The sequence below is a fragment of the Sceloporus occidentalis genome, unplaced genomic scaffold (genome assembly GCF_023333645.1).
Source record: "Sceloporus occidentalis isolate IW3139 unplaced genomic scaffold, rSceOcc1.0.p SCAF_4, whole genome shotgun sequence".
In the NCBI taxonomy this organism is placed as follows: domain Eukaryota; kingdom Metazoa; phylum Chordata; class Lepidosauria; order Squamata; family Phrynosomatidae; genus Sceloporus; species Sceloporus occidentalis.
The window spans coordinates 49903718-49931358 of record NW_028316984.1 but is presented as its reverse complement, the minus strand read 5'-3'; the positions used below and the strand labels follow the sequence as shown (position 1 = coordinate 49931358).

Here is a 27641-nt window from a genome sequence, read left to right as displayed (position 1 = left end):
ACTTCCTCTTTGTGTGCATGCACCCAAAGTCTGGACAGAGCTTTGAAAAATTATTTTTCCTGTACTATAAATGCCAGAATTCCAGTGTGGGGGTGGCTGTACTGGCTGGGAGGGTGTGAAAGTTGCAGTCCAGGGCCCAAATCCAAGTGCTGGACCCAGCAGGTGAATTATCAACACAATTTAGCAAATTCTCATTGATTTAATTGTTGTACTCTGGTTGGCCCTTGCAGCTGGATTTCAGTCACAAAATTAACTTTTCCAAGCTATGAATGTAGTGAGAAAACAAGCAATGTAAATGCTGGCAGGTCTGGCACCAACACATACAGAGACCCCTTCTTGGCCACCCAAATGCTCTTAGTTTCATACAGAACATTGCCTAAATTTTGATTCATTTTAGATTATAGCAAATATCATTTGCTATAGCATTTTAAATATAGGTACAGCATTTTAGATTATATGTCTTCCTGCTGATAGTATTAGCTGCACAAATTTTCAAGGAGATGAAGTGTTAGTTTGAAAATCAAAGATAATTACTTTTGTATCTTTATCAAATTCTAACTGTTGCTTTTTGTTGCTTTACGAGCTGCTTGGTATCTGTGGTCACTTATATATGAATCTGCTTCATATTTTCAGGAGAAATCTATGAATAGTATAGGAAGCAGGCAGTACTGCCGTTGAATTTAACAGACATCTCCATGTTAAATTGTCTTAAAATCCACTGTAGATTATGTTTTATCATGACATCATGTTTTCAGTGCAAGTTCAATAGGAAATACTCCAATCCTAGGGTTTATAAGATAGATGCATGTACAGTGGGGAAAGGGAGATAAACATTGTCCTTTATGTCAGCAGGTTCATCACTGCTTATGGTTCTGTGGCTGTCACATAGTGCTTCTTGCTTAATCATTTTCCCTCTAAGCTATGCAGAATTACCAGTGCAAAAACACACTACTGTTGCATGGCTAGATTTTCTCCCATGCATCCAACATGTGTGATATTGATATTTCCCTTGGGTTTTTCTTTTTGTATTATCACTAGCAAGAAATAGAGAATGAAAAAAGGAGTCCATACATTGATAGCAGACCATTGGAAAGTTGCTTTTCCACACCACAGCTCCCTGAATCCTCCCATGGGATTTGTTCAAAAAATTATCAGAAAATTTATTGTATTTTTAAATTCTACGTGTCTTGTGGATTTCATGCAGAAGTTGATGGATTCATTCTGTGTTTAGGGCAACTGCAGTTCTTTAGGGTGGTTCAGAATTATTGTAGTTCCAGGCTGCTACCATGCTTGTAACCAGACTGGGCCGGCTCAGGTGAGATACTAATTGTATTAACACATGATCTATGTGTTCATTATTAGTATGTGAACATTGGGAAGCAGTACTCTTTTAATCTACCACCCTCCCCACCCTGGAACCGGAGCATCTCCATATAATTAGTTTCAAGTTGCAATACTACACAAAACAGCAGCTCCATATGAACTGGACTGTGAGTGTGGCAGCAGAAGTCCCTGACAAACTCAACTGAGAGCTGATATGTGAATTGTGGCAGCATATCTGAAAAGGATTATTGATACTTAATATCATCTTGTTTTTAAAAGTGCATTCATCTTTTTGTATGTTGGTCGTGGACATTAAAAATAAAGATTTCAAAATAATTGAGGATTTAGAATGTAGAAGCTTATTTTCTGGGAACTTCCTTGTTAGACTGTCAGTTATTAGAACATTCTTTGTAGATGGCATAAGTTGAGTGGGCATCAGAGGATGGGTAATTTGTAAAAAAACGTTCATAAAACTGAAGCGAAGAGTTCAAAGGAAAATGATCAAATTGATAGGACTAGCTTTGCTCTGAAAAAGTAGAAAAGAAGGTGAATAGAAAAAATATAAAAGAAGGGTAGCCTGAAATATCTGGAGGGCTCGACAATTTGAACATTTTCTTGACAAGTTAACTGCAATAGGATTTTTGATAATCTGCATGAAATCCGATGTAACATCTGCATGAAATCTGTTCTGCTTTGGGAAGTGAAGATCTGGTAAAGAAAACAGATGTGATAAATCACTAGTTCTGTGTTCACATTTTAATACATTTAGTATGTAAATTACTGTAGGGTTCTCTCCCTGCTCCCCTTTTCGAAGAGATTTGTAGCCAAAATGAAAAATTCAGTGTACATTACACATTGCTTACAATTTTCTTCCTTTCCTCTCTGTCTCCATGTAACCCTTGCTTCATACCTCCTCCTCTTTCCATGTTAACACCTTCCCCTACCTGCGTTTCCTTTCTTTCTCTGCTTTGCCATTTCTTCTTTTCCTTACTGCCTCCTTGTCTTTTTCTCCTCCATGCTCATCCATCTCCCAAATGCCATCAGAATGGTTTGTCTGCCTGAACAACTTCAGTTCAAACGCCGCCAGAGCTGCTTTTCACCCAACTGCCTCTGGAGTGGCTTCAGTTTACACTCTACTGGGGAGGCTTCAAGCCGGAAAAACTCGTAAGTCATGGGTGTACAGCTACACCCAGAACAGCCAAATAGTACATGGCAGCAGGTCTCCCTGCACTGCTTTCCATGTATTATAATGAAAGTGACTACATGTCATACATGAAGGGTTCAAGCCACAAGAACCTTCAGTGTCTGAGGTGTAGGTTACCTCATTATAATTCTATTTCATGTGCTGAAATGTACTTACTTTACTACGGAATAGACTTCAAGGAAACATTAAAACAGGGTTTGCTTATTTTTTCTGTTTTTGGTGGCTAAGAGAAGAAAAAATCCTTCTCCCACTGTCTTTTTTTTTGGTGATTAGTTATAAATTACTGAGTGCACAAACTTTGTTGCTTCTTTAGTTTTTACTGGGCTTTCATAGAGCTGAAGTGTGGCATTTTAAGGTTTTTATTTCTCCTGTCCTCCAAGCTCATTGCTGTAAGCAATGCACTGGTTTTTGTTATTTATTTATATGCATCTGCCTGAAGAGTTATTGCTAGTTTTCTTTTCAGTTTCACTTTATCTACAGCATATCATGCTGGTGAAAATATTAAAAGGCAGTTGTAGATCACTCCTTCCCAAACATAGCTTTTATAGAAGACCTTAAAAAAACATTATATGTTTGTTGAAGCAAGCCCGTATCTCATCTGCCATTTAAATTAATGGAGAAAGTACTTGGGAAAGGCTGTACTGTAATTTCTTTTCATGGGAAATAGCCTTCCATAATGAGGAATATTGCTTTATTATTTGTTTCATATGTAGTACAACTGATTTCCATTTCGTCCAGAGGTCCTCCCCCCCTCCATTTGAACTTAGGCACATATGAAAAATACTGCATCTAATGTGTCAGGAGCTCATTATGTAGAAACCCAAATTATTTTCTAACTGTGTTTAGCTTGCAATAGTCTTCAAAGATTTATTGCAACTGCTGTAATCTTTATGATTCTGTTTTGACCCAAAGCTCTTCATTGGCGGGTTACACACCGCCATATTAGTACGCGACGAGCGCGTACTAGGGTTAAGAAGGGGTGGTGCTTCCACACGTCTGCCACCATGATGGCGTCACGAATGCGCCGCCTCCAAACGAGGTGGCGCGGATGTGACGCCATCGCTCCACGCGAGGGCGCTTAATGTGCCCTTTGCGCGGAGCAGGAAGGAGCTCCGTTTCGAAGCTCCTTCCTGGTTTGCGTCGCTGGGCGCAGCCTTCAGACGGCTGCGCCAGCGACGCAGAGGAGAAAGGGGCCCCCTTTCTCCTCTTCCCCGCCGCTGCGGGGTGTCCTTGGGGCTTCAAGCCCCAAGGACACCCCTTTCCAGGCTGCGGGGAAGCGGCCTTTTGCTGCTTCCCCGTGGCCCGGAAAGCGGCGGATCGGGGCCTCAGCAGCTGCCGTTCTGGCCACTGAGGCCCCGATACACCAGGGAAAGGGGCGGGTACAGGCCGCCGCTTTTCGGCAGTCTGTAACCCACCATTATGTTTCTTATTAGTTAAAAAGCAGAGATTTTTAATTACATGTCTGTCAGGGAGGGAAACAAGGATTTGGACCCATATGTACTAAGTCACAGATTGCCTAGGATTTTTTCTGTTGGAGCCATACTAGTTTTTGTTACACTGATCGAAACCTAGCTAGTCATATGTGTACCATATGTTAATCCTAAATGGTCTCTGATATCAGTGCAGATCTTCCTTTCCATGTGTCTGTTTAGACAATGTATATGCAACTCTTCAGACAATATTGCCTATTCTAAACATACATACAAGGCAATCCTCAACTACACATTTACTAGCTGGTGGGGATTAGAATGACCATTATTCAGGGGTGGATGATTTGGCCCCTGCAGATGTTGTTGAACAGTGCTTCATGATCCCTCACCACTGGCTGTGTTGAGAAAGGCTCATTGGAGTTTATTTATTTATTTAGGTATTTATATCCCGCCCTTTGGCCCTAATGGCTCTCAGGGCGGCTTACAATTATTATTTTTAATCAGACAGTTCCCTGCCCTCAGGCTTACAATCTAAAAGACACGAAACAAAAGGAGAAGGGGATGGTGGAGGGAAAGGGGATGAGGTCCAGTGGTTCTTCTCTCCCTCTGAGGCCTGGACCAAGGCAGATGGATTGGAAGGGGGGGCTCTTCCTTCTTCCAGGCTAGCCCTGATGGAGCTGGACCTGCCTGGTGAACTCCCTCTCAGGCCAGCGGATGGGAGTTATGGAGACCAGAGTCTACTTCCTCTCAGGTTGGCAGATGGCAGTTGCAATCCATTTATCTTTGAAAGGTACAATTCTCAAATATCAGGGCCTCATCCCCTCTTTTCTGGGCCTCAGGAAAAGGAGGTAACTAAAGGGCAAGAGCACTACTCTCAAAAATATATATTTAACAACTGTGTATTCCTGGTCCCAGTTGTTGCAAGCGACTGTGGAGTGGCTACTGTAGACACTCGAGGCCTCACCCCCTTCTTTGCCTACGTTGTCTTATCTGTTGACTTGTGTATTTTGTTTGAATGATGTGCTCTGAACAATTGGAGTTGATCATGCTTAATGACATCACAAGCCCCCCCCCAGTGACATCACCAGACACTGTCTCTAAACTGGCCATGAAATCTCTGGGCCTGGGATGCTCATGACCTGGGAACCCTACTGAAGGGCCACATATGGCTCATTCTTAATCACAAAAGTTCCATACTGCAAAGGTGGGGTTGGGTCCAAAAGCATCTCTGCTCCCCAAAAGAGGTTCCAGGATTGGGCTCCTCAGCTATGTCAGCTTGGAGCTTGTGTAGGTCATTCCACACTCATATCTCTCAGTATTTCAGAGGTGGAAAATTGAAAATAATAATTGGGTTAAAAAGCCCAGCAAAGTCACCCTGCAAGCTCTGGACATGGCAAGCATTCTGTAACTTTACCCCTCCATCTCACTTAGAATTGTTCTGTTATGTAATAAAAGGAAGTACGTCCTGCTGAATACAGTGTAGTTTGTTTGTTGTAAGCATGCATAAGACATAACCTTATCACACTACACTGTTATAGTACTATATTCCATTTTAACTGGCATGGCAACATCCTATGGAATCCTAGGATTTGCAGTTTAGAAATGGAGATTTAGAATTCCCTGCCAGAGAGCTCTGGGGCCTCCCCAAACTATGTACCCTAGAATGCTTTCATTTAAAAATCCCAATTGTCAAGGACTCTTTGCAGTGTGACATCATGACAACACACACAAATGTCACTCGTATGGTGAAGACTGTATCACTAACCCTGTGTGAACAGGTGGAAAACATATACCTACCACCAAAAATCCCAGAAGTATTTTAGCATTATAATCTAACATGTTTACACTTAGGTGTACATTGCTGTACTATAATACTTTTAGACTCAATGTTATGCTGATTTTTATTTCTTTTTCTTGCAGTAGCAAAACCTGACTCAGTTGCTTTTCGAGTATAACAGGCCTTGTGGGTGAAGTGATTTAACAGACAGAAGGGAGGAGTGAACTCTAAGATTAAATTGTTCCCTGAAACCCCTTGCATTTTATGAGATATGGAAAAGAAATTGCACTTTTTTTTAAAAAAAAAAGATGCTTTTGTACTACCTGGTCTAATAATTTCTCATTCCTTCAAGGCAGTATGCCATCATTCTTCAAAAGAGCAGTACTAGGCTCAAAATGGTTCAAGCAGTGGCATCATTAGGATTGGTGTCACCTCCCCCCGCCACCTTGACCTCCTCCCATACCACACCATACAGAATACTTAGTAACATTTTATACTAATGTTACTCATAAATTGTAATTCTCATATATCACTGAATGTATCACTGAATACAATGGTAATAGTTGTGACACGAAACAACTAGCAAAATTAAATTTATACCTTTAAATTACAGTAGCATATACACAGCCTAAAATCTACATGTACATAGTTTCATGTGGTTAAAGTGAAAATTGTGTAAGATGTGATGTTTTTAAATAAAAATTTAAAAGAATTTTAATTTTTTAAAAATCCTGGGGCCTCTCCTTTCTCCTCCAACTGAGCCCTGCCTCACTCACACCACTCTTCAGCATTTTAAAGAGATCCAGGCAAACTTCACAGTGCAAAGGCAGATGTTTGGGGAGCAGTGGTGTCACACATCTCCTTAAGGTATCATCTAGTACAGCCCAACCCACTCCCCAGTGATGCCCCTGCTATGAAGTGTTCTATTAAAATGTAAAAATACATTATATTAAATCATTATGATGAGAGAATAGGTAAATAACAGGTTTGAAGGATAATTACCAGGTAGGGTTGCATTGCTGTAAACCCTTTTCCCATGAAGGTATTAGGGTTGATTTTGAAAATGGTACACATGTTATTAGGAGTAAGTCCCAGCAGACTCAACAGCTATAGAATTTGACAGTATTATAAGCTAGAGAAAATGTGGTGCTTCCACTGTGTGTTATATAGATTGCTGCCATGGTTGCTCTGTAGAAACTTGTTTTGCACAAGTGTCAGAGAAGCAGCTCTTCCTTTAATAATGTCCATAACTTAATAAGCCACACATTGTCCCCTCACCAGCAAACCTTTGTTTCCAATATATGAAAGACCTTTTGTTCTATTACTTTATGGAGCACTGGTATATTTACTGTGTATTACTTCCATTTGTTATCATAATAGTTATCATGTAAGAAGGCCTTCCATACACAGCCGTGTTGTCTCATCTCTGGCAAGAGATCTTTTACAGCAGGAGTAGGGGAGCATGTAGTCCTGAACCCCATTTCCCATTAGCCCTAGCAGGCCTGGCTAAAGTTGAGGATTGATTGGAGTAGTAGTTCATCAGCACCTGGAAAGCTGACATTTCCCACCTTGATATTAAATATGCTGCAGAATGACCTGTTGAGTATTGCACAGTGGAAAGCGTCCATGTAGACATATAGGTGTGTAATTTAGCAATCAGGTTAAAAGATTGTCAGGTTACTCTGCATGATTTTTTGCACAGCTGCCTGGAGAAAGGGAAGACGGAACTGGGCTGTATGTGCAAAGAGATCATTTCTTCCCAAATGTCTACTTGCACTCAGTCCTAATGGTGACCCTTATGGCAGCTGTAAGGGAAATAAATACTAACTATTGTAATTGTCTTAGGATCGCCATAAGTTGGAAATGACATGATGGCACACAACAGCAACAATTTTTTTTAAAAAATAATTTTATTGTAAGGTTTTTAAATTATTATTATTATCAGCTATTTTTGTAAAGAAGGTATATAACTGTAGTAGTGAACCTATGCCACGCATGTCCTCTCTGGCACGTGAAGCCATTTCTGTGGGCATGCGGAGAGACAGGAGGGTGGGGGAAGAGTAGGAACAAGTGTGTGCTTGTTCCTCCTCTTCCCCAACCCTCCCATACCTTTAGCTGCCTCTCCAGAGACAGCTGAAGGCCTGGGAGGGTGGGGAAAAGGAGAAACAGGTGTGTGTCTGTTCCTCCTCTTCCTCCTGCCCTCCCAAGCCTTCAGCTTCCTCCTCAGAGACAGCAAAAGGCATGGGAGGGTTGTGAGGGAGAAGAGGTAGGCAGCTGACAACCTGGGAGGGTGGGGGGAAGAGGAGGAACAGGTGCATGCCTGTTTCCTCTTCTCCCCTTTGCCCTCCTGGACCATCAGCTGTCTCCAGGGAGGTCTCATTCCCAGAAGGTGGAAGTCTCACCCATTGGAGGTCCCCCCCCCCCGGCACCAGGTAACACCCGTTGTGGGAACACCTTTTGAGTTTGGGCACTAGGTCTATAAAAAGGTTGCCATCATTGGCATTTAATAAAACAAATAAGCAGCAAATTCATAACCATGGTAAGATATGAACTGGGCACTCTGCATCTCATACTTGGGAGATAAGGATTTCAGAGTTATAGGAATATACACATGGTCTCTCTCTTTTTTTTTTAAAGCTTTTTATAGCTGAAAAGACCAGTTTTTTTTATTGCTTGTTTTTGAAGGAGAGAAAGAAAAGGGAAGTGGATGGGGCAGAAGAGAACACATATGATATTAATTATTAGAATAAACATACTATGAGAGTTGTCATCTTTGATCTCTAGCAAGAGCAAAATAAAAATTGATAACACATTTAAGAGCTTTCTTTGCCCTAACAAACATATGGTAGCAAATAATAGAAAGAAAGCAGTTGAAAGGATGGGACAGGATTTCACTCTCTCCTACTTTAACAGGCGGTCATCCCGCCTGATAATGTTTTCTGCCTCTACATTATAAAATGCAGAGCAGAGGGGATGTTGTGGATGTAGATGCATATTGTAACTCTTATTCCTTTTGCCCATTAAACAGATAAATGCATATATATCCATGTGATAAACCCATCACCAATACATGACATTTGAGCTTCAACCTATTTGACATAAGGAAGAATAATATTTTTTTAACTTAAGAGGAAAAAGTCATTTTCCAGTCTCCTTTTAATGTTTTCTTTTGCATTGTGGATTTTTTCCAACAAAGTGGGGAAAACAATGCACACTTGTTTGTCAACCTGATCAACCACTAACATTCAAGGAATTTCACTTGGTGTACTTAAGGAAGTTCATAGAAAGAAACTTTCCTGTTTCCTTCTCTCCCTGCAGACATTTGTCTTTCTCCAAAGCCTCTCTGGCCAGTTTGGTACTCCTAGCCAGTGTGAGATGATGTAGGAGGTTCCTGCAATGGGAAGTTGTCCAAAGATAGATGTAGAGTTACCTTATTTTGGGCACTTTCTCATAATTTTGGGTTGCTACTCTCTATTTCAAGAATGGGTGATAATGGCAGTTTGCTGATTCCCAACTGAAAGGAGAACAGGCCCCTGTCATCCACAGCAGCTGCTGCCTGATAAGCAGGAATTGAGGGGGAGGGGGAGGGATGGGAAATGCTACTTAGCTATGTAAGTATAGAGATTAGTGCATTGGTTTTAAAGTGCCTTATATCTGATGGAATAAAGGCATGTTTAATTTTCAAAACAGGTGTTATAGCATTCAGCCATGGCTGAATGAATGCAACCTGTACAGCACGGATGCCAGCCAGGCTTATCCAGTGGCTTTTCAAGAATGGGATTTTCCCGTTTTTGAAAGGCCACAGGATAAGCCCGTTAAGCTTCCGGGCTGTATACGGGTTACATTCACCTGGCCACGGCTGAATGTGATAACACCCATTTTGAAAATTAAATGTGCCTTCATCCATTGGGGATAAGGTGCTTTAAAGCCAATGTGCTAATTTCCTATGGTAGTTACATAGCTAAGTATATGTTATAGAATTATGGCCTTAGTCTCAGTTAAGCTTGGGGATGTCTTATTGTTGTTGTTTGCCTCCAAGTCATTTTTGACTTACTGTAACTTTAAAGCAGACCTATCCTAGGGTTCTCCTGTCATGTTTCTTCAGAGGGGTTCAGTCGCCGTCCTCTGAGGCTGAAAGCGTGTGACTTATCCAGGGTCACCCAGTCAGTTTTTATGCTTGAGTAGGAAATTGAATGGTGATCTTCAGAGTTGTAGTCCAACATTCATTCTGCTCCACCATACTCATTTGCCTGTGTGTAAAACTCAGTACATAGAGGTATGATTGCATCTAAATGCTGTTTGGACACTGTACTGCTGAGTCCTAACTTTTAAGTTAAAACTAATCCCTGGTTCCACTTCATGCAGTATATAGAAGAATAGGTCAGTTAATAAAAACTAATAGTTCAATATTCAGTTTTTGATATACCTGGTTTTTGAAATAGCTTTCCCACACTACTACATAAAGTAACACATATGGTTAACATTAGAGCTGACATAGTGTATTTCTTTTAATATTATGATGCTGTGCTCTGCGTGAGTAGTAAGGAAGTGATTTCTTCGAGGCCTTGTTACACAGCATAATATGGTATATCAACTTTCAGTATATCTCAGGTATGTGTTCTCGTGAATGTACAGAGGGATCTTCCATCTCACAATTTATGTTCAATAGAAAGAATTCAGATGTGGTGATTCTGTGCCAAAGGGAGAGATCAGTTGCTTGCAATTTCAATTTATCATAGATTTAAGTCATAGATGACATATAGCATCTTGATAATTAGGGATTGCCATTAGAAACTGAGATCAGGTATGAAGACGATCGGGAATCCCTTGCTGTGAAAGTGCTGGAAAAGTGTTGCATTTCTGTGGCAGACAGTGAACAGTGATGCAGATGTGTTCCTAAATGAGTTTTTCTAGGTTTTAGGTTCTCTTCTAAATGAAGGGCATTTTGATATGCTCATCTGTTACAGCAGCATTTTTGGATTGGAAAGCATATTTAGGAGAATATATAATGAGTCCAGAGGTGTGATGATGCTGTCATACTGATTTCAGCAATAACGGTAACTGCCCAAAAGAGTTGGCAGGACTGCAAAGTTCAAAGCAAATGGAGACATTCTTTGCATTAATATGAAAAGTAGTAACACTGAGTTTGGTTTCTTTTATATTTACAGTTCTAGATTTACACCTTTATATTTAGCCTGTTATGCTTACTTATACTAGTAAGTAAAGGGTTCATTTTAAATGTAGGCATAATGATATTTTTTTATCCAGGCCAATATATTTTGGCCTCATATGCTTCAATAAGACTTACTTCCTGCTTGGCTAAATTGCATCAGTTGATGTTGTAAAGTGGTCATTAAAAATAACAGCTAAAACAATTTTAGAATAATTTGCTTTTATTTGGCTAGGTTTAAAAGTGCTAGGTTGTTTTATTTGGCTGTAAGAAGTACCAGGCTATTTAAAAACACTTAATTATGAGTATTTATATCTACATATGAAAATTATATTGAAAATAAAGCATGTTAATAAAAATATATTTTCCTGATATATGTGGAATAATGAGCTATACTGCATTTGAATTTTGTTCGACATCTTTCTTAAGTGTAGTGTTCTCATAACTTGCCTAATTTTCCATGGATATTATATAATCAAGCAAATGGAAGACCTTTGGAAGAAGTCTGACTGGATCCATAAAATTGTAGGGCAGCTGTGGTAGCCACGATGGGGAATTCATGTGATGTATTCTCTAAGAGAAGTCATTAATTCAGAAGGATGTTTGGAGGGAAGGATCTCTAATTCTCCCCAGAAAGCAGACCTATCGTAGTCTCCAAGAGTTTTTCTGGCTCAGACTGTTAAGGAATACAAGAGAAGGGGCAGGACAGAGAGGCTCTTGATAGGTTTGACTCTGTGACATGTAGCTATCCTGTGAAGACTCTGTGGATGGGTACAAAATTACCTTACCAAGAATTTCCCTGTATAAAAACTTTACTTTGCTATTTTTAAATATTAAGCTTCTGGCCCCTAAGGCTGTAACAATCAGTGTTTCATCACGGATGAGCAAAAAAACAGAAATTGAAGGGGACTCATGAATACGATACCAAGTTGATGCAAGTGATGTTTCTGTGTTGTTCTGCATGCACAAAACCAGAATATGTTGTACAAAATGCCTGATAAAATTGTGCAAAATAAGATCATCCCTGTTTAATCTCTGCATAGTACAGAATTTATATTTTTTGATAAAGAATTTGATTTGCTCTAATGCAAAATATTTGTGTCTGGAGATACATGTCAATGTGAACTATTTCACACAGAGGAGGGCAAGAAAAATTATCTAACCATTTCCCTTTTTTACTTATAGGGTACAATTTCAATATGAGATCCCATAACTTCAGTTTGAAATTGTGTGGTGTAAGGAAGATTTCACTGTGGGATTTTACTGTGACCATAAGTCTGATCTCAAATTACAACTGAGATAATTGAAAATATTTAGCTTGAAATCAGTGCTATGCTTATGCAGGTCAGCTGTATGGTGGAAGATATGAAATATGATACTTCAGAGAGTGGTGACACATTTTCTTTGATTTTCACACTGTATGTAGTGTTAAGATGAGTGACACTTGGGAAGAACTTATTCTGGAGGAATGTGTAGATTTCCTAGGGCCTAAGTAGCACAGTTGTGGCTAGCTGATTACTCTGGACATTGATGGAGTGCCAAGATCTGATGGGTACCTTGTTGTAAGTACAGTGTAAACAGCTGTTAGGCTTACTGGTTTCACTTGTGCCTGCAGAGAAGTCTGTTTTCGTAGTGTTATCTGTCATACTATACCTTTGAAAAGGCAGCAGGTAGAAAGAGGATACATAAGGAATTCATATATACCAGCACTTTCTGTGCCTGACTCACGGTGTGATGCCTTTAGAATTTCTCATATGGCTAAATAACATAATCCTATGGTATCTAAATATATTATATAATGTATTGTCCAGTCCATAGAGATGCCATTTCACAGGAAATTTACTTTGTTAATGTGTTTATAATAACATTAAATTATGCCATTTTTAGCGATTGAAATGCTTATAGAAGATTGGTGGCTGCTGCTACTATTACCTGTGGTTGTGGCTGTTATTGTTGTGATGTTGCTGCTGTTATTCAGAATCAATAATGAAGCTTCTTGCATATCTTTACAGGTGATTGCAGAGGAGGGGGAAAAAACAGGTCACTGAAGTTTTTAATACTAAGAGCTCATGGGATAATCATTCTTTCCTTTGCAGGTATAACACTTTACCAAGCAGGAGAACACTTAAAAATTCAAGATTAGTGAGTAAAAAGGATGATGTTCACGTCTGCATCATGTGTTTGCGTGCCATCATGAATTACCAGGTATCTATTTCAGTTATTTGACCTGATAATTTTTTCCATGGGGAGGGATTGCAAAATTTTGCTCAATGGATTAACTGTCCAAGCTTTCTAAAAAAAGAAAGAAAGAAAGAAAGAAAGAAAGAAAGAAAACTGGAGATGACTGAATCATCTGGACATGAAATATTATTTAAAAGCACCAGAACAAAAATATTTGGGGCAGGAAATGGTGGTTGTGCATATTATGCTTGAGACTGAATAAACCCAACCAGGACACATTCTTGATGGTACAGAGGAGATTGAGATGTCCACCAGAACTGTTTGTCCCTATTATAGTCTCACTATTTGACAGTAACTGTTATGGATGAACAAGGAAAACTAAAATGGTGATCTTTTGTAATAGCAGTAGGAGAGTGAATCTTAATTTTTTTGAAATATAAAGTGTATCCTTGATGGCTATTTAAGTATGTTATAGAATGCGGAGGAAAAAAATTAGGGAAGTACTTTTGATTACAATGTTCTAAATCCAGTTCTTACTCCCTACTATGTAGTATCTTAGTTACAGTAATGGCACTTACACAAATGTTGCCCTACTAAATTTCCGTTGATTCAGTGGGTCTTCCCTAGTTGGGAGTAGCAGCTTGATTGCTGTAGATTGCATGGACTGTAACAAAAATCCTCAAAAAATTACCGTATATACTCGATTATAAGTAGACCTCATGTATAAGTCGAGGACAGGTTTTGAGGCCAAAATTATAGATTTTGATATGACCCATGGATAAGTCAAGGGTAAGACTTAGGGGCATGTAATGAAGGATGTAAAGGATGAAGCTAAGAAAAACAATGACAAAGTAAAAAATTCCTGCAGGCATAACTGTTCATGCCCACCCTAAAGACTGGATGGATAAGAGAGTAGAGGGGGGAGGGTCAGGGCTTCCAGGACAGATTACACTTTTGTCTTTCACCAGTCATGGTTCATTTTTATAATTTAAAGTACAGTACTTACATTGACCCGTGGATAAGTCAACTCAGGCTTTTGGGGCCACTTTTTTGACCAAAATTTCTAGACTTATATATGAGTATATACAGTAAGATGGGAAATGCCCTACTTTAGAGAAGGGTTTTGATTCTTTGATTTATAATTTATATGCAATAATTGTGGAGAGGATTAAAGTAGAAGAAAACAAGAAAGGGGATGGATAGAGACATTGAATACGAGATTCCCCCCCCCCCCCCCCCATCAAGAATGTTTGTATTCAAGGGAAAACATTGCTATGACTGGTTTGAATATATGGTTTAGCTACAGTGTCAACTGGTTTGGTGTTTTGGGGAGAAGTTTTGTAGAATTCTAGGTGTGGTCAAAGGCTTGAGTATATATTGATCACACAGGTCAGTCTTTTATTGGACAAGGGAACAGCTAATGTAAAGTGTGATTGTGTTTATGTATAAGAAGCACTTGCTCGAAATCCAAGATTTTCTCCAATAATGGATAGTTTCAAAGTATATTCAGTAGCAAATCTGGGTGAGATTGCCCAAATTTATCAATTTTATACACTTTAAAAACATAAAAATACATTTCAAATGCTGAACTTCATTTCCAATTTCTACTTTAGTACGGATTCAATATGGTCATGTCGCACCCCCATGCTGTTAATGAAATTGCACTAAGCCTGAACAACAAGAATCCCAGGTAAAACCTCTTCTGTCTTATAACTTCTTCTGTGGAGATGATTTTTCCCCTTTATCAAAGCTGCTCTGCAAGCAACCCATCATTTACATGCACACAGTCTTTGATGAACTTATTCTTTTTTCCTGTGGTTAGCTTTAATCTAAATTTGTGATCATTTTGGTAGACTCGAGAAATAGTTTTATACTGATATACTACAATCTACACATTAGTTTTAAAAAATAGGGAAAGTTTACATGATTGGGTCTTCAAGGAGGAATCAAGCGCTTGCCAGATCTTGCTTGAAGCTCTTGGCAGGGTCAGCCTTTGGAAGCTTAACATTAAAAAAATATTATTTTCAGATGTCATCATATCCATCTTGCAAAAACTGAGTCATCATGTTGTTCTAATTGATTTCTCTTCCCTTTTCTTCATGCAGAACAAAGGCTCTGGTCTTGGAACTGTTGGCAGCAGTTTGTCTCGTGAGAGGAGGACATGAAATCATTTTATCTGCCTTTGATAATTTTAAAGAGGTAGGTTACTCTGCTTAATCAGAAAACAGCATATGCCTTGAACAGCTTTGTTTCAGAAGGTCAGTGGAAGCTTGAGGGCTAATCTTTATTTCATGAGCCTGAGAGTCATCTAGCTTGTTCATAGACACCTTAATGCAGGACTTGCCCAAGACCTTTTACTACATGGGTTAGAGCAGGAAAATGACACTCCTTTTCATATAAGTCAAGGTATTATCTACTACCAAGAGTGAGCCAAGTTATTTTGTTACAGGAAACAGAAATACGAACAAGCACATCTACCCACCCCTAACAGTAACAATAAAAATAATCATTCACAGTGTGTTGCCCTTTCACAACACCTGAGGTAGCTATCACACCTTACCTAATAGTAGGGCTGGCCTTGCATTGATATCCGTATACTGTAAAATGGGACTTCTGTGTTTGCTGCAGGTTGAGGTGTAGGACTCCCGTGAAAGTGGAAAATTCAAATATCTTTTTAACCTGAGAGATCACATCCAGCACAACTCTGTAGTCCACATCTTCCAGACGTTGACTATAAAATCATACTGGAGGACCTACAAATGCCCAGAGAAGTGTTTTCTATGGGAATCTAGGTCTTCCAGTTTGACTCTATGGTCAACTTCCAGCAGAGTCACTGTGGAGGACATAGAGATTCCAAGAAAGAACATATTAATCAAATCTTTGTATAATCAAATCTGCAAAAGTCAAAGCTGCAAATGTGGAGGGTTGCCTGTCATATGTGTCACTCCAGTTGGCTTCATTTCATCCTGAATCTGGGTGCAGAATTACCCTCGTAACTGTTTTCAGTCTGGAGAGACTAAACAAATAACCAAAATCAACCAACCAGAAAACAAACCAAAAATCAGAACTTACTAGGGAATGGGGGGGGGGGGGGGGATTTTTTACTTTTTTAAAGGATGTTTTCCCTCTGCAGTAATAAGGGTGGGATTTGGGGATTTCCAAAATAGCTTTGGGGGCTGCTTGCACATACTTTGCTTACTCTGCTTACTTTTCTTACCTCTGAATTAGAACCAGAGCCAGGTTTAAGATGATTTGTTAGAAGACCATCTAAAAATAACTCCCCCACCCCCCACCCATGTGCATGCCAGACTTTGCTCATACACCATACTCAGTCCAGGATTTTCCCTGAGGTGTGAGTAGTCAGCTGGGGTTTTCTGCCTAAGGAGATGCCCTTTGGCAGGTCCTGTCAGAATGCTTATTTAGGATGAAGACTAAAGTGCTTCAGCTTTTGAGGGTGCATTTGAATCATGGACTATGGATTGTTTCTCTCTATGTTTCTCTCTCTGTTGCTCTCTCTTTCTGTGTATGAGAAAACTACCATCCCCTATAGCAGCGATGAGTGAGTGAGTGGAAAACCTATTTCCTTCTCACTGAGATTGAAGTACTACTCCCATTCCTCTCAGCCAACTTGATCTGTGTTTGGGGGTGATGAGAGGAGGAATCTAACAATATTTAGGGGGCTTGCTATACAGAGAATAGATACTGTAATAATGTTTTTGTTTGCATGTGTCTGTACAAATCGACAGACATGGGAAATATATTGTTACTACTTATAGATTACATCATAGGCTGTATTCATGACATATTTTTTGACCATGTTGCTCTCAGTAGCAACAGAAGATCACAATTGAAGGAACAGCTGGAACAGGCTGAAAAGTTAAATCCTGAGAAAATGTAATATTTCATTCAGCAAGATCTTATGGGGAAAAAGTGTTTGGATCTTCCGTAATAGGTTAGCATCAACTTTGCATGTCTTATATTGTAAACTGTTGGCTTGGAAGAGCTCCGAAGCAAGTTAAGTGTCCTCAAGAAGAGTAGCCTTACCCTCGATTGTATATTATCAAAACTATCTCTCACATCCCAGCTTTAATAAATTAAGTCCATTACTGTCCCAATATTGTCTGGCCGCTGTGTGTCAAAGGAAGGATCCTTTTCCATTTCTAAAAACTGATATAGAAAGGCCTGTTAGCTTTTTATTTATGACTTGCTAAATGGGACAGGAAACCAGACAGACATTTTGATTTTTTTTCCAGTAGTGCAATCTAGTTTAATCCTGCCTCTAAAACATCCTGGGATAGAAGGATTATACATATATTGCATTTACTTTCAAAATGGTTCCATTGGTTGATACTTTATTTTATTTATATGGAAGACCCTTTCCTACAGCAACTGCATAACATGGGGTGGGAAGAGATCTTAAGTATTCTCTTCTCTTTAAGAGAGGCTTTCTGAGTTTATTCAAATGCAGTAAAATTTTATTGTAGTTGATGAGAAATGAACTGTATCTACCATTTCTTCTGCAATAAAATTGTCCAGAGACATTTGCTGTTTGTTGCCAGAAGCTCACTTTTTTTTAAAGCCATGAGCTCACAAGCAGGTTCCACCAGCTTTAATGGGAAGATGATTGTGAGTGTAGAAGAGGAAGGATGGCTGCTCTGTAACATTCAGACATTGAGTAAGGATATCTGAGTAAAGAGGTCTGCATACAATCAACTCTGCATGTGTCGGCTGCCACATAGTCTGGACAATTGGGCTTCCAGGTTGCAGTTTCTCTGCATCTTCAGGTACAGGTACCTGAACACAAAACTTATATCTAAGTGGTGGTGAGTTACAACTCCTATCAGTTTGCAATATTGGCTTATACTGGCTAGAGTTATTGAGAGTTGTCCGCCAACATCTGAGAGGCATACAAGTTACCTATATATCCTTAGACATGGCTGAAATATACTGTAACAAGCAGTATAACTGAGGGAACATGATATTTTCAAGCATTGTGATGTAGAGTTTTTGCCAAGAGCTGCTCATGTTCTCTGCCTTCAAGTAATTTCTCATTTGTGGCAGCCTTATAATGGGGTTTTCTGAGGTTTGCCATTGACTTCCTCTAAGACTAAGAGAGTCTAAGGGACTATGCACACCGGCATCTTTGGTCGGGTTGGGGCCGGAGTTGGGGCATAGCATCTACATGATGCACACCTTGGCTCTGCCCCCAGGGCAGTGTCACACCACATGCTACACCACACAGCGTGCAGCATCATGGCGCTCCTCTGGTGCTGCATCCACACTGTGCAGGGCTGAAGGAGCACTGTAAAGCCAAGGAACAGTGGCTGTCTTTCCCTGCAATGGCCAGATTGGGGCTGTGGCATGCAGTTGCTATGGCCCTGATCTGGTCTTAAAAGGGGAGGCTGGAGGCCTCCCCTTAGAGGATGTCTACACAACCCCTAATTTGCCCAGGCCACTCAATGAGTTTCCATGACTGAATGAAGATTCAAATCCTGCTCTCTGAGTCCTACTCTAATTCAAATAACTACAACATGCTGGCTGTCAAGTGCTTGATTAGACCAAGTGTAATGGATCAAGAGAAATCCCACTAACTATCCTATATAACACTCTTAGGCCCGGTACAGACTGGCATAAAGTGCTGGCCTGGGGCCGATTTTAGAGTTTGGGAGAATGGAACGTCCGCACACTCCCGAGCCCTACCGCTCTGCCTAGGTGTCATTTTGGTGCGTGCCGACGACGTGCCTCATGTGACACGTACAAATGGTACGGTGCACAAGGGACATCACTGTGCCGCTCTAGGGCACTAGTGGCACCTCAGAAGTGGCAGAGAAAGGAGCTGCATTTTGCGGCTCCTTTTTCATGGCACATTGTTGCTGCAACGTGCGGTCACCGCGGCAACGATCCACGGGAGAAAGGGGCAACATCTCAACATCCCTTTCTTCCCATCTGTATCCCCCCATAGTAAGTATTCTATAGCCAGATACATCAAGTTTCCTTTCTTATCCTTGGTTATTTTATCATTGGTATGATTGGCAGTGTAGTTCTGTGTTGGTCTACTCGTTACAAAGGAGTACTGTTGACCCTCCATTTTCACGTGGAGGGGTATTTTGGCAGGAAACTGGCCCAGATTCAGATGAAAATGTGGTGACCTTGTCAGGTGCTTTTCTTTAAAATTCAAGGTACTGATGTTAAGCTGGTCCTTACTAAACTGGTAAAGGGCACTCATCTCATCCCCACATTTTAAGTCTGAAATCCTAGTTCTAGATATGCATACTTCAAAGAAAATTCCACTGAAATGAATAGAGATTATTACCATGTAAATCTAGTATTGTACAATCTGAATTTTGGGCCTGTGTTATAACATCTTTGAAGGAGTTTTAAAACATGGGGTGTAACTGAGGATCAGTGGTTTGGCACATGAATTCCCAATTGCTTATTTTTCATTATCCTTCCCTCCAGTGGAATAAGAGTTCACTGTTTAACCCCAGACTCTTACAAAGATTAATATAAATTCAATTTTATGTGTTGTAATTCAAGAGGGGAATTTAGTACAAACAAGAAGCCAGCTTTATTCTTATTGGACATTGCAGCTATTTAATTTTATAAGTCACAGCAGGATGTGTTGGAAAGCATGAACCAATCATCTTTGCCTGGAGCTGTAATCTGCAAATGATGTAGCCCTCTTGTATTGGAGGAGGAGGAGGAGGCGATGACTGAAAGTGTTTCCACTGTAGTAAATGTTTAAAAACCCTTTACGTAATCAACATCTTGCAAGAAAATTAGCCTTTGTTTCTTCACTGGTTTGTAGAAACATAATGCATGTCTATAAGAAATACTCGCCCCCAAATAGTGCTGTCCTGGAGTGAAACTGGTTGATCACACTAGACCATTGTGCTAAGAAGAAAAAAGCATTCATTGTCGCCTCAGGATAGTGGAACCAAGAAAGAAAGAAAATATTTAGGGGAGCTTCACATAAATATTTGAACACTCAAGCATATTCAAAATTAGAACATATTCCTGACTGTTTCCTGACTGTCCTCTTCATACTCCCCCTAAAATAAATTCTGCATCTTATTATCATCAAACATTCTTTATTAAAAATAATATATTTTTAAAAATTTTTGACATTATACAAATCATAACAACACATCAAATAACATTACAAATACTTGTTACCTTTTTCATAAATAACATACACAACCATGAAGTGTTATCCTATACTATTTTAAACTATCTAGTCTGTCCATACTATCTATCTTTACTAGTTTAACTACTCTGTCTAAACTGAAACCTTTTACAAACACCAGCAAAAAGTATAAACTAACAATAATAAAACAAAACAAACACACAAATAAAAATATAATATAACACAAATGAAATTTTTTGACTTCTTACCTTCCCGATATTCATTATTTTCATTATGTCAGTCCATTCTTTATCTGTTTATTTCTTATATGAAATATAAAACTCTGCTTAATTGAACTTGTTTATTTTTTATGAGGATCTGTATTTTTTGTCACATATAGTTTTAACATTTCCCAAGCTTTTTCAGATTTTTAAAATTTGTGTTATCCTTTACCAATCTTGTTAACTTATCCATCTCCATTAAATCACATATTTTCAATAATCATTCATCTTGTGTTGGAATACTTGATTTTTACCAATGTCTAGCATATATTATTCTAGTATCCATTAACATATGCAATATGTTATCACTGGACACTCTATAACTTTAAAGTTCAGTGAAGTCTCAGGGCTGGTCAGCCTGTTACAATTGCCACTCATATAGTCTCAGTGTGGCAAATGTACCTTGTTGGGAGGAGGCATAATAGGTAGAACAGCCTGTCATGTAGTTTGCCCTAACTATGTGGTAGTTTCAGTGTCACCTCTACATGTTCCCAGCAATGGCTAGAACAGACATGAGATTTGCTCCCTTGACCATGGTAGCTTGTTTGGACAAAATTTTGTGGTGGCCTTTTATTTCCTTGTGGATATTCCAGTTGTTTCACTCTGAGAGACTAGGCTTTCCATAGTGAAGGAGCTTGGGATGGAGAAGAGTAATATGTCTGTGCCTATGTTTGTACATGTTTTTAGCAGAAAAAAGGAGGTAGCCATTAGTGTATCACACAGTACAGTTTATTAGCTTTATTTTATAAAACTTAAAATGTATGTACTTTTACATTGAAGACCCCCCCCCAGCAATTAGTTTCTATATGCATGTGACTAAATTGTGACAACAGCTCAGAGCACCTTTAATTAGTTTTAATCTTTAGGTTGATGCACTAGTTGTTTGTATCCTTTCTTGGACCCCTTTCAGTATTCCTTGTTTCCTCCTATTTTTACCTGGATCTGCACACCTGGGTAGAGTAATATTGCTTCACTTAAGGCAAGAACAACTATCACCACCATGCTTGCTGACTTGGGAGGCCTCATTAAATATATCAATTTTCAAAATACTCTTATCACATTGATTGAATTATAACTAGGGAGCTTATCCCATGGTATTTTAATTCAACTTACCTCTATCTGGTTTAAAACTTAATTCAAGCGGCATCCTGATATTATGAGACGGTTTTAGCAGCCTAATTTGCCGCCCAAATACAGCCCAAGTCCATCCCTGCTTCCAAGAGCACTCTGCCAGCCATTTTCTCAAGCCAGAAAACTCCCGGATCCAAAAAGAGCCAGAAGGAGTGGCCCTGGAAGTGGGGATGGACCCGGGCTGTATTTGGGCAGCAATTTAGACAGCAAAAAGCATCTGATAAGATCAGGATGCTGCCCAAATTAAGATTTAATCCAGATAGAGGTAAACTGAATTAAAATGCCATGGGATAAAGCTCCTAGGCCTGTGTGTATAGGATCAAATCATGTTTGCAGCCCTTTTGTTCCTTACTTTTTATGCACTTGTAAATGCACCAGGAAGTCTTCAACGAAATATGATTTCAAAACTATGGTTAACAGCTTTGGAACAATCCAGGATATCAAACCACCTTCAAACATCATGCTGAGATATTTTATTTGTTTGTTTGTTTGTTTCTATCCCGCTCTTTTCCCAGGACTGGGACTCGGAGCGGCTTCACAGCAATTAAAAAACAAACAAACAAACAAAAAATACCATTAAAACATTTTAAAAATAAATAGATAAATGACATGCATTAAACAGAATGATTGAACTAGTCCAACATTCCTGCCTGTTCTTATAGTGATTCCTTAAATGCCTGTTTGAACAGGTAGGTCTTCACCTGCCATCAGAAAGCCATCAAGGAGGGAGCCATTCTTATCTCAGTAAGTTCCAGAGTCTAGGAGCAGCCACTGAGAAGGCCCTCTCTCGTGTCCCCACCAAACGTGTTTGTGAAGGTGTTGGGATGGAGAGAAGGGCTTCTCCAGAGGATCTCAGAGTCCAGGGAGGTTCATACCAGGAGAAACGGTCTGCCAAATAATGTGGACCTGAGCCATGTAGGGCTTTGTAGGATATAACCAGTACCTTGAATTGTGCCCGGGAACGAACTGGCAGCCAATGAAGCTGTTTCAACAGGGGAGTTGTATGGGCTCTGTAATCGGCGCCTGTTAACAGCCTGGCAGCAGCTCTTTGAACCAGTTGAATTTTTCAAAGGCAGTCCTATGCAGAGCCCATTACAGTAGTCCAAACAGGATGTAACCAAGGCATGTACCACCGTGGCCAGATCTGGCTTCTCAAGGAACGGGCACAGTTGGCGCGCAAGTTTTAAATGTGCGAAAGCACTCCTGGTCACAGCAGAGACCTGGGCCTCCAGGTTTAAAGCTGAGTCCAAGATTACCCCCAAACTGCGAACCTGTGTCTTCAGGGGGAGTGTGACCCCATGTAACACAGGCTGGATCCCTATTCCCTGATCTGCCTTCCGACTGACCAGGAGTACCTCTGTCTTGTCTGGATTAAGTTTCAACTTGTTTGCTCTCATCCAGTCCATTACTGAAGATAGGCACTGGTTTAGAACCAGGACTGCCTCCTTGGATTGAGGTGGAAAGGAGTAGTAGAGTTGAGTGTCATCTGCATATCGATGACATCGCACCCCAAAATTCCGGACAACCTCTCCCAGCGGCTTCATGTATATGTTAAACAGCATAGGGGACAACACAGAACCTTGAGGGACCCCACAGGTCAATGGCCGGGGGGTCGAACAGGAGTCCCCCAGTACCACCTTCTGAGTTTGCCCCTCCAGGAAGGAACGGAGCCATTGTAGAACAGTACCTCCAAGCCCCATCCCAGAGAGGCGGTCTAGAAGGATACCATGATCGAGGGTATCAAAAGCTGCTGTGAGGTCCAGAAGAACCAACAGGGACACACTCCCTCTGTCCAGTTCCCTGCATACGTCATCCACCAAGGCGATCAAGGCTGTCTCTGTTCCATAGCCAGGTCTGAAACCAGATATGACCATTCAAACTCTTCCATGTGGCCAATATGCTCCCAAAGCTAATTTACCCATACACCCATAAAAGTTTTTTAAAAAACAACAACACATTTAAAGGTCTGGATTTGTCTGATAGCAGCATATGAAAGCTATCTGTGGTTGACAGGGATCAAAGGGTTGTGAGTGGAAACAGAGTTGTTATGAGTTATTGATTCTTGACTTAATAGAACTTCATTACATTATCAGTGGTTCTTGTTATATCTCTTTGCTGAATCAAAAAACCACAAATAGTCTGTAATCATGACCTAATTTTTTTCTTTTTCATTTGGATGTACTTAAGAGAAGGCTTATTGAGCTCGATCTTGATGGAACTTATTTCCATTTTAATTCTCTCTCTGTATATGTATTTGATGCACTCCACCTTCCAGTAGAACTGTATTTCTTAAAGACCTTTGAAGAACTCTTACTGCAAGAGATCAACCATTTAATTTTAAGCTATACTAGAAAAGTCTGATGACCATAAGAAAACACTCCTCAAAAGTTTCATTTTCCTCTACATCCTGTGAGGTTTCCTCTCAAATATATAAAGCCCATCTGCATTGGACTTTATCATTTCCCTTTATTATTTTTGGCAGCTGTATACCCGTCCATCCCTGTCTCGTATGGAGAAAACAGTCAGAAGAACTGTGGACACAACTATTATAAAATTATAATGATGTGCTATAACTGTACCATTGTTTTAATGGATTGAATACACTGTGTGACATACTGGGCAAATATTGTTTGAGTTTAGTTAGACTAAAATACACAGTTGATGGTAGAGTTTGTTGGCTTCTTTGCAGTTAGGTTATTTAGGTTTATGGGGGAAATAAAACTAAAAACTGAGATAAATAAACTGAAGGATATGTATAGTTCTTTTAGTACAAACCTTTATGATAGGCTGCAGTCTAATATTTGCACATGTTATGCTTCTAGGACCAATGATCTGATCTTTAATAGAGTGGGTTTTTTTCAGATGGACAATTTATTTATGATTAAGAGCTAGAAAGCAAACTAGTTACTGCCACTAATCTGTACTACTTAATCATTTGAAAATTGTTTTTCTAAAAAGAAAGAGGGAATTTCCTCACTTTAAAAAAAATACTGTACTCTATTGTAACAATTCATAAAATGGCATAGTCGTTATTATCAGTTATTATATTTGAATTCTGTCCTTTTTTGAAGTTAAAGTATGGTAATCGCAGAAAAATATTGTGGTGTACATTGCGCTGAGAGTTAGTACCTTGCTGAGGTTCAGCTAGTGATATTCAATAACTGAGCTGGGGTCTAAATGTGAATTTCCATGCTCTTCAGTACCATGCTCCACCCCAGTACACTACATTGATGGGGTATCCACACTATAGAAATAAAGCAGTTGGACACCACTTTAACTGCCAAGACACTATCTGACAGAATCCTAGGATTCGTAGTTACCCCTGTCTAGGCTTTTAGCAATTTCATTTGCCATACTGACTGTGGGAGCATTGTAATTGTTCTGCGTGGTCAGCTTCATTTCCAACTCAGAGGCAGCAGAAAGTGAATGGAGATTATCGCAGACAGTTCCCTGGCTCCAGCTTTGGGGTTTGTTTGGGAGCTGTCTAAACCACTATGCAAGGCCAAACTGGCAACTTCTTCTCCCTCCTCCCACCCCTCCAACACTGGAGAAAGAATGGTGGGAAATGGACACCATTACTAGGTTTTCTAGGAAATGACATGTATGTGACCACAAAATAGAACTTCTTACAGTTCCAGTGGCAGTTGACAGTTGACACTTGCATTATGGAATGTTGATGCTGCCAGTCCTTCTAAGAGAAAGTGTCAGTTATGACAGTTGGTGTTAGAGTAACTGCCTCTCTGTTTTTGTTGTTATGGTTGTTTGGTTGGCAAAGTAATTTAGTTATTAAAGTAACTTATTTATTAAAGCTCTCATGTAGAGTGAAGGCTTGAAGTGCTCTTGTCGTTATTTCTCAAGCCAGGAGCTTAAGGCCGTTTGCAGTGGTGAAGGAGTATTTTCCTTCTTGGCCTGAATACCTTTGCAGACATCTCTTCAGATTCCTTCTCCCTGGCGTCCTGTCGATGTGGTTCAACTCTGTAGGTGGTCGTGGTGGACACGGTGTGTCTTTCCACGCCCTAACATTTCTAGCACCCCCCAATTCAGCACGGCCTCAAGCCAATTCGATGCTGCTATAGTATGGCAATGGGATTTCTATTAAGTAGCATATATAACAAGGCAAAATTAAAGGTTTGCTTTTTCAAATAAAATTTTTTTTTCCACACCATGGATGGTTGAATCCATGGGTACAGAATCTGTGGATATGAAGGGCTGTCATTGTATTTCCCATCTGGCACAGTAAGGATTTCTTGGGTAAAGTGCAAATCTTTAGCCTCAGTAGCTCAGACATGATGTCATCACCAGTAACTTATCATTGAGCTTATTAAGTGTGTGTGTGTGTGCGTGCGTGCGTGTGCGCATGCATGTGTGCCTTCAAGTCTTCTGTTGACCTATAGTGGCCCCATGAATTTCATAGGGTTTTCTAATAGCCAATTTCTAATTGAATGTGCCTTTATTCTGGAACAAAGCTTGAAAAATTGTTTTTTTAGAATACAGTATATCTGCAACCTTTCCCAACTACTATGGCTGTGTTGATTGGGAAATTCTGGATTTGCATGATAAAAAAAATCACTTTTTTCAAGCTCTCTCCAAAATCATTAGGAACTCAGTGTCACATGACTGACTGGCAGCAAATGATTCCTTATTCAGAAATGTTTTTGCATCAGGACACAAGGAGAGAATAACTTTGATTTATGAATAACTAGCCTTTGATCCTGTGTGATTTGCTGAAGTCTGCAAAAATTCAGTAGGTTAGAATGGTGGTAATTATAAGGCCAAACTGAATCTTTCTAGAAAGGCATGGAGGGTACTAACATAAAGCTACCCAACGGAACTGTAACAAGTAAAGCACAGTGACAGTGTTTGGACATCATGCTGTGGGAATGTGGCCTGCCTCCACTCTGTCATAGGAATGAGGAAATGATAGGAAACTTGTGCTTCTGTCTTCAGCTAATCATGTTTTTTTCCATTTCATCCAGAAATAAGTACAGTGGACCCTTGTTATACGCTGGGGTTTGGTTCCAAGATCCCCCGTGTATAACAAAATCCGTGGATGCTCCAGTCCCACTAAATATAATGACATAGCAAAATGGTGTCCCTTATAAAAAATGGAAAATCAAGGTTTGATATTTGAAATGTATACTTTTTTGGAACATTTTCAAACCGCGTATGCTTGAATCCGTGTATAAAATATCCATGTATAAGAAGGGCCGACTGTACAGTACAGTTTGCCTACTGTATCCATGGATTCTGCCTCCATGGATTCAATCATCCACAGCTTAATTTTTTTTTTTAAAGTTCAAAAAGCAACCCTTAACTTCGCTATTTTATATAAGGGTCACCATTTTACTATGCTATTGAATATAATGGGACTTGAGCATCCATGAATTTTGGAATCCATGGGAGATCCTAGAACCAACCCCCAGTAGATACCAAGGGCTCACTGTAGTTTAAGAAAACAAGTCACAGTAATTAACCATCTTTCCTATTGATTATATATAGATAGCACTAATTATAGTTTGCCTGGGTTCAAGTACAACGAATAAACATAATTGAAAAAGAAAGTTAAATCTCTTGTTTTCTTGTCACAAAGAAAAGGAGAAGCACATAAACCATAGTTATATGTGAATCCACTTCTCTCTGCATATTCATGTTAACTTTCCATGTACATGTTTAGTAAACAGATTTCATCTGTAACTTATATCTGTTTCTCTTCAGTTTTTTTTAAGTATACGAATATACAAATATTAAATAATAAAGTTGAGCTTACATGCCATACAGTGTGATAGTGGGTGCCAAATATGCAATGAAAGTATTTCACATTTAAGATGGTTAAAATCACTGATGTATACATGTTGACCAGTCTGAAATAGCACTGCAGTGGAGGATGTAAAACACATGTCTCATGACTGGATTTCATTAATCTTGATGACAAATAATGCTAGAAGTTGTTTTCCTCTTTCAAACCATCATCTCCCCACCCCCTAGGTCCCTCTTTGCTATTTTCTTCTTTTGTTTTCC

General features: G+C 39.6%; 1 protein-coding gene across 12 annotated transcripts in view; it reads left to right on the top strand.

The window, feature by feature from the left end:
* FMNL2 (formin like 2) overlaps positions 1–27641 on the top strand; it is a 267683-nt gene that overhangs the window by 178314 nt on the left and 61728 nt on the right. For 10 of the 12 annotated variants that reach the window (XM_089520017.1, XM_089520020.1, XM_089520011.1 and 7 more), the window contains exons 7-9: positions 13001–13109; positions 14699–14775; positions 15191–15284. In XM_089520017.1, the coding sequence (XP_089376143.1) occupies positions 13001–13109; positions 14699–14775; positions 15191–15284 (280 nt within the window). Of the gene's footprint in view, positions 1–2367; positions 2488–13000; positions 13110–14698; positions 14776–15190; positions 15285–27641 lie in introns of all 12 variants that reach the window. The other 2 variants (XM_089520010.1, XM_089520009.1) reach the window with 1 other exon arrangement.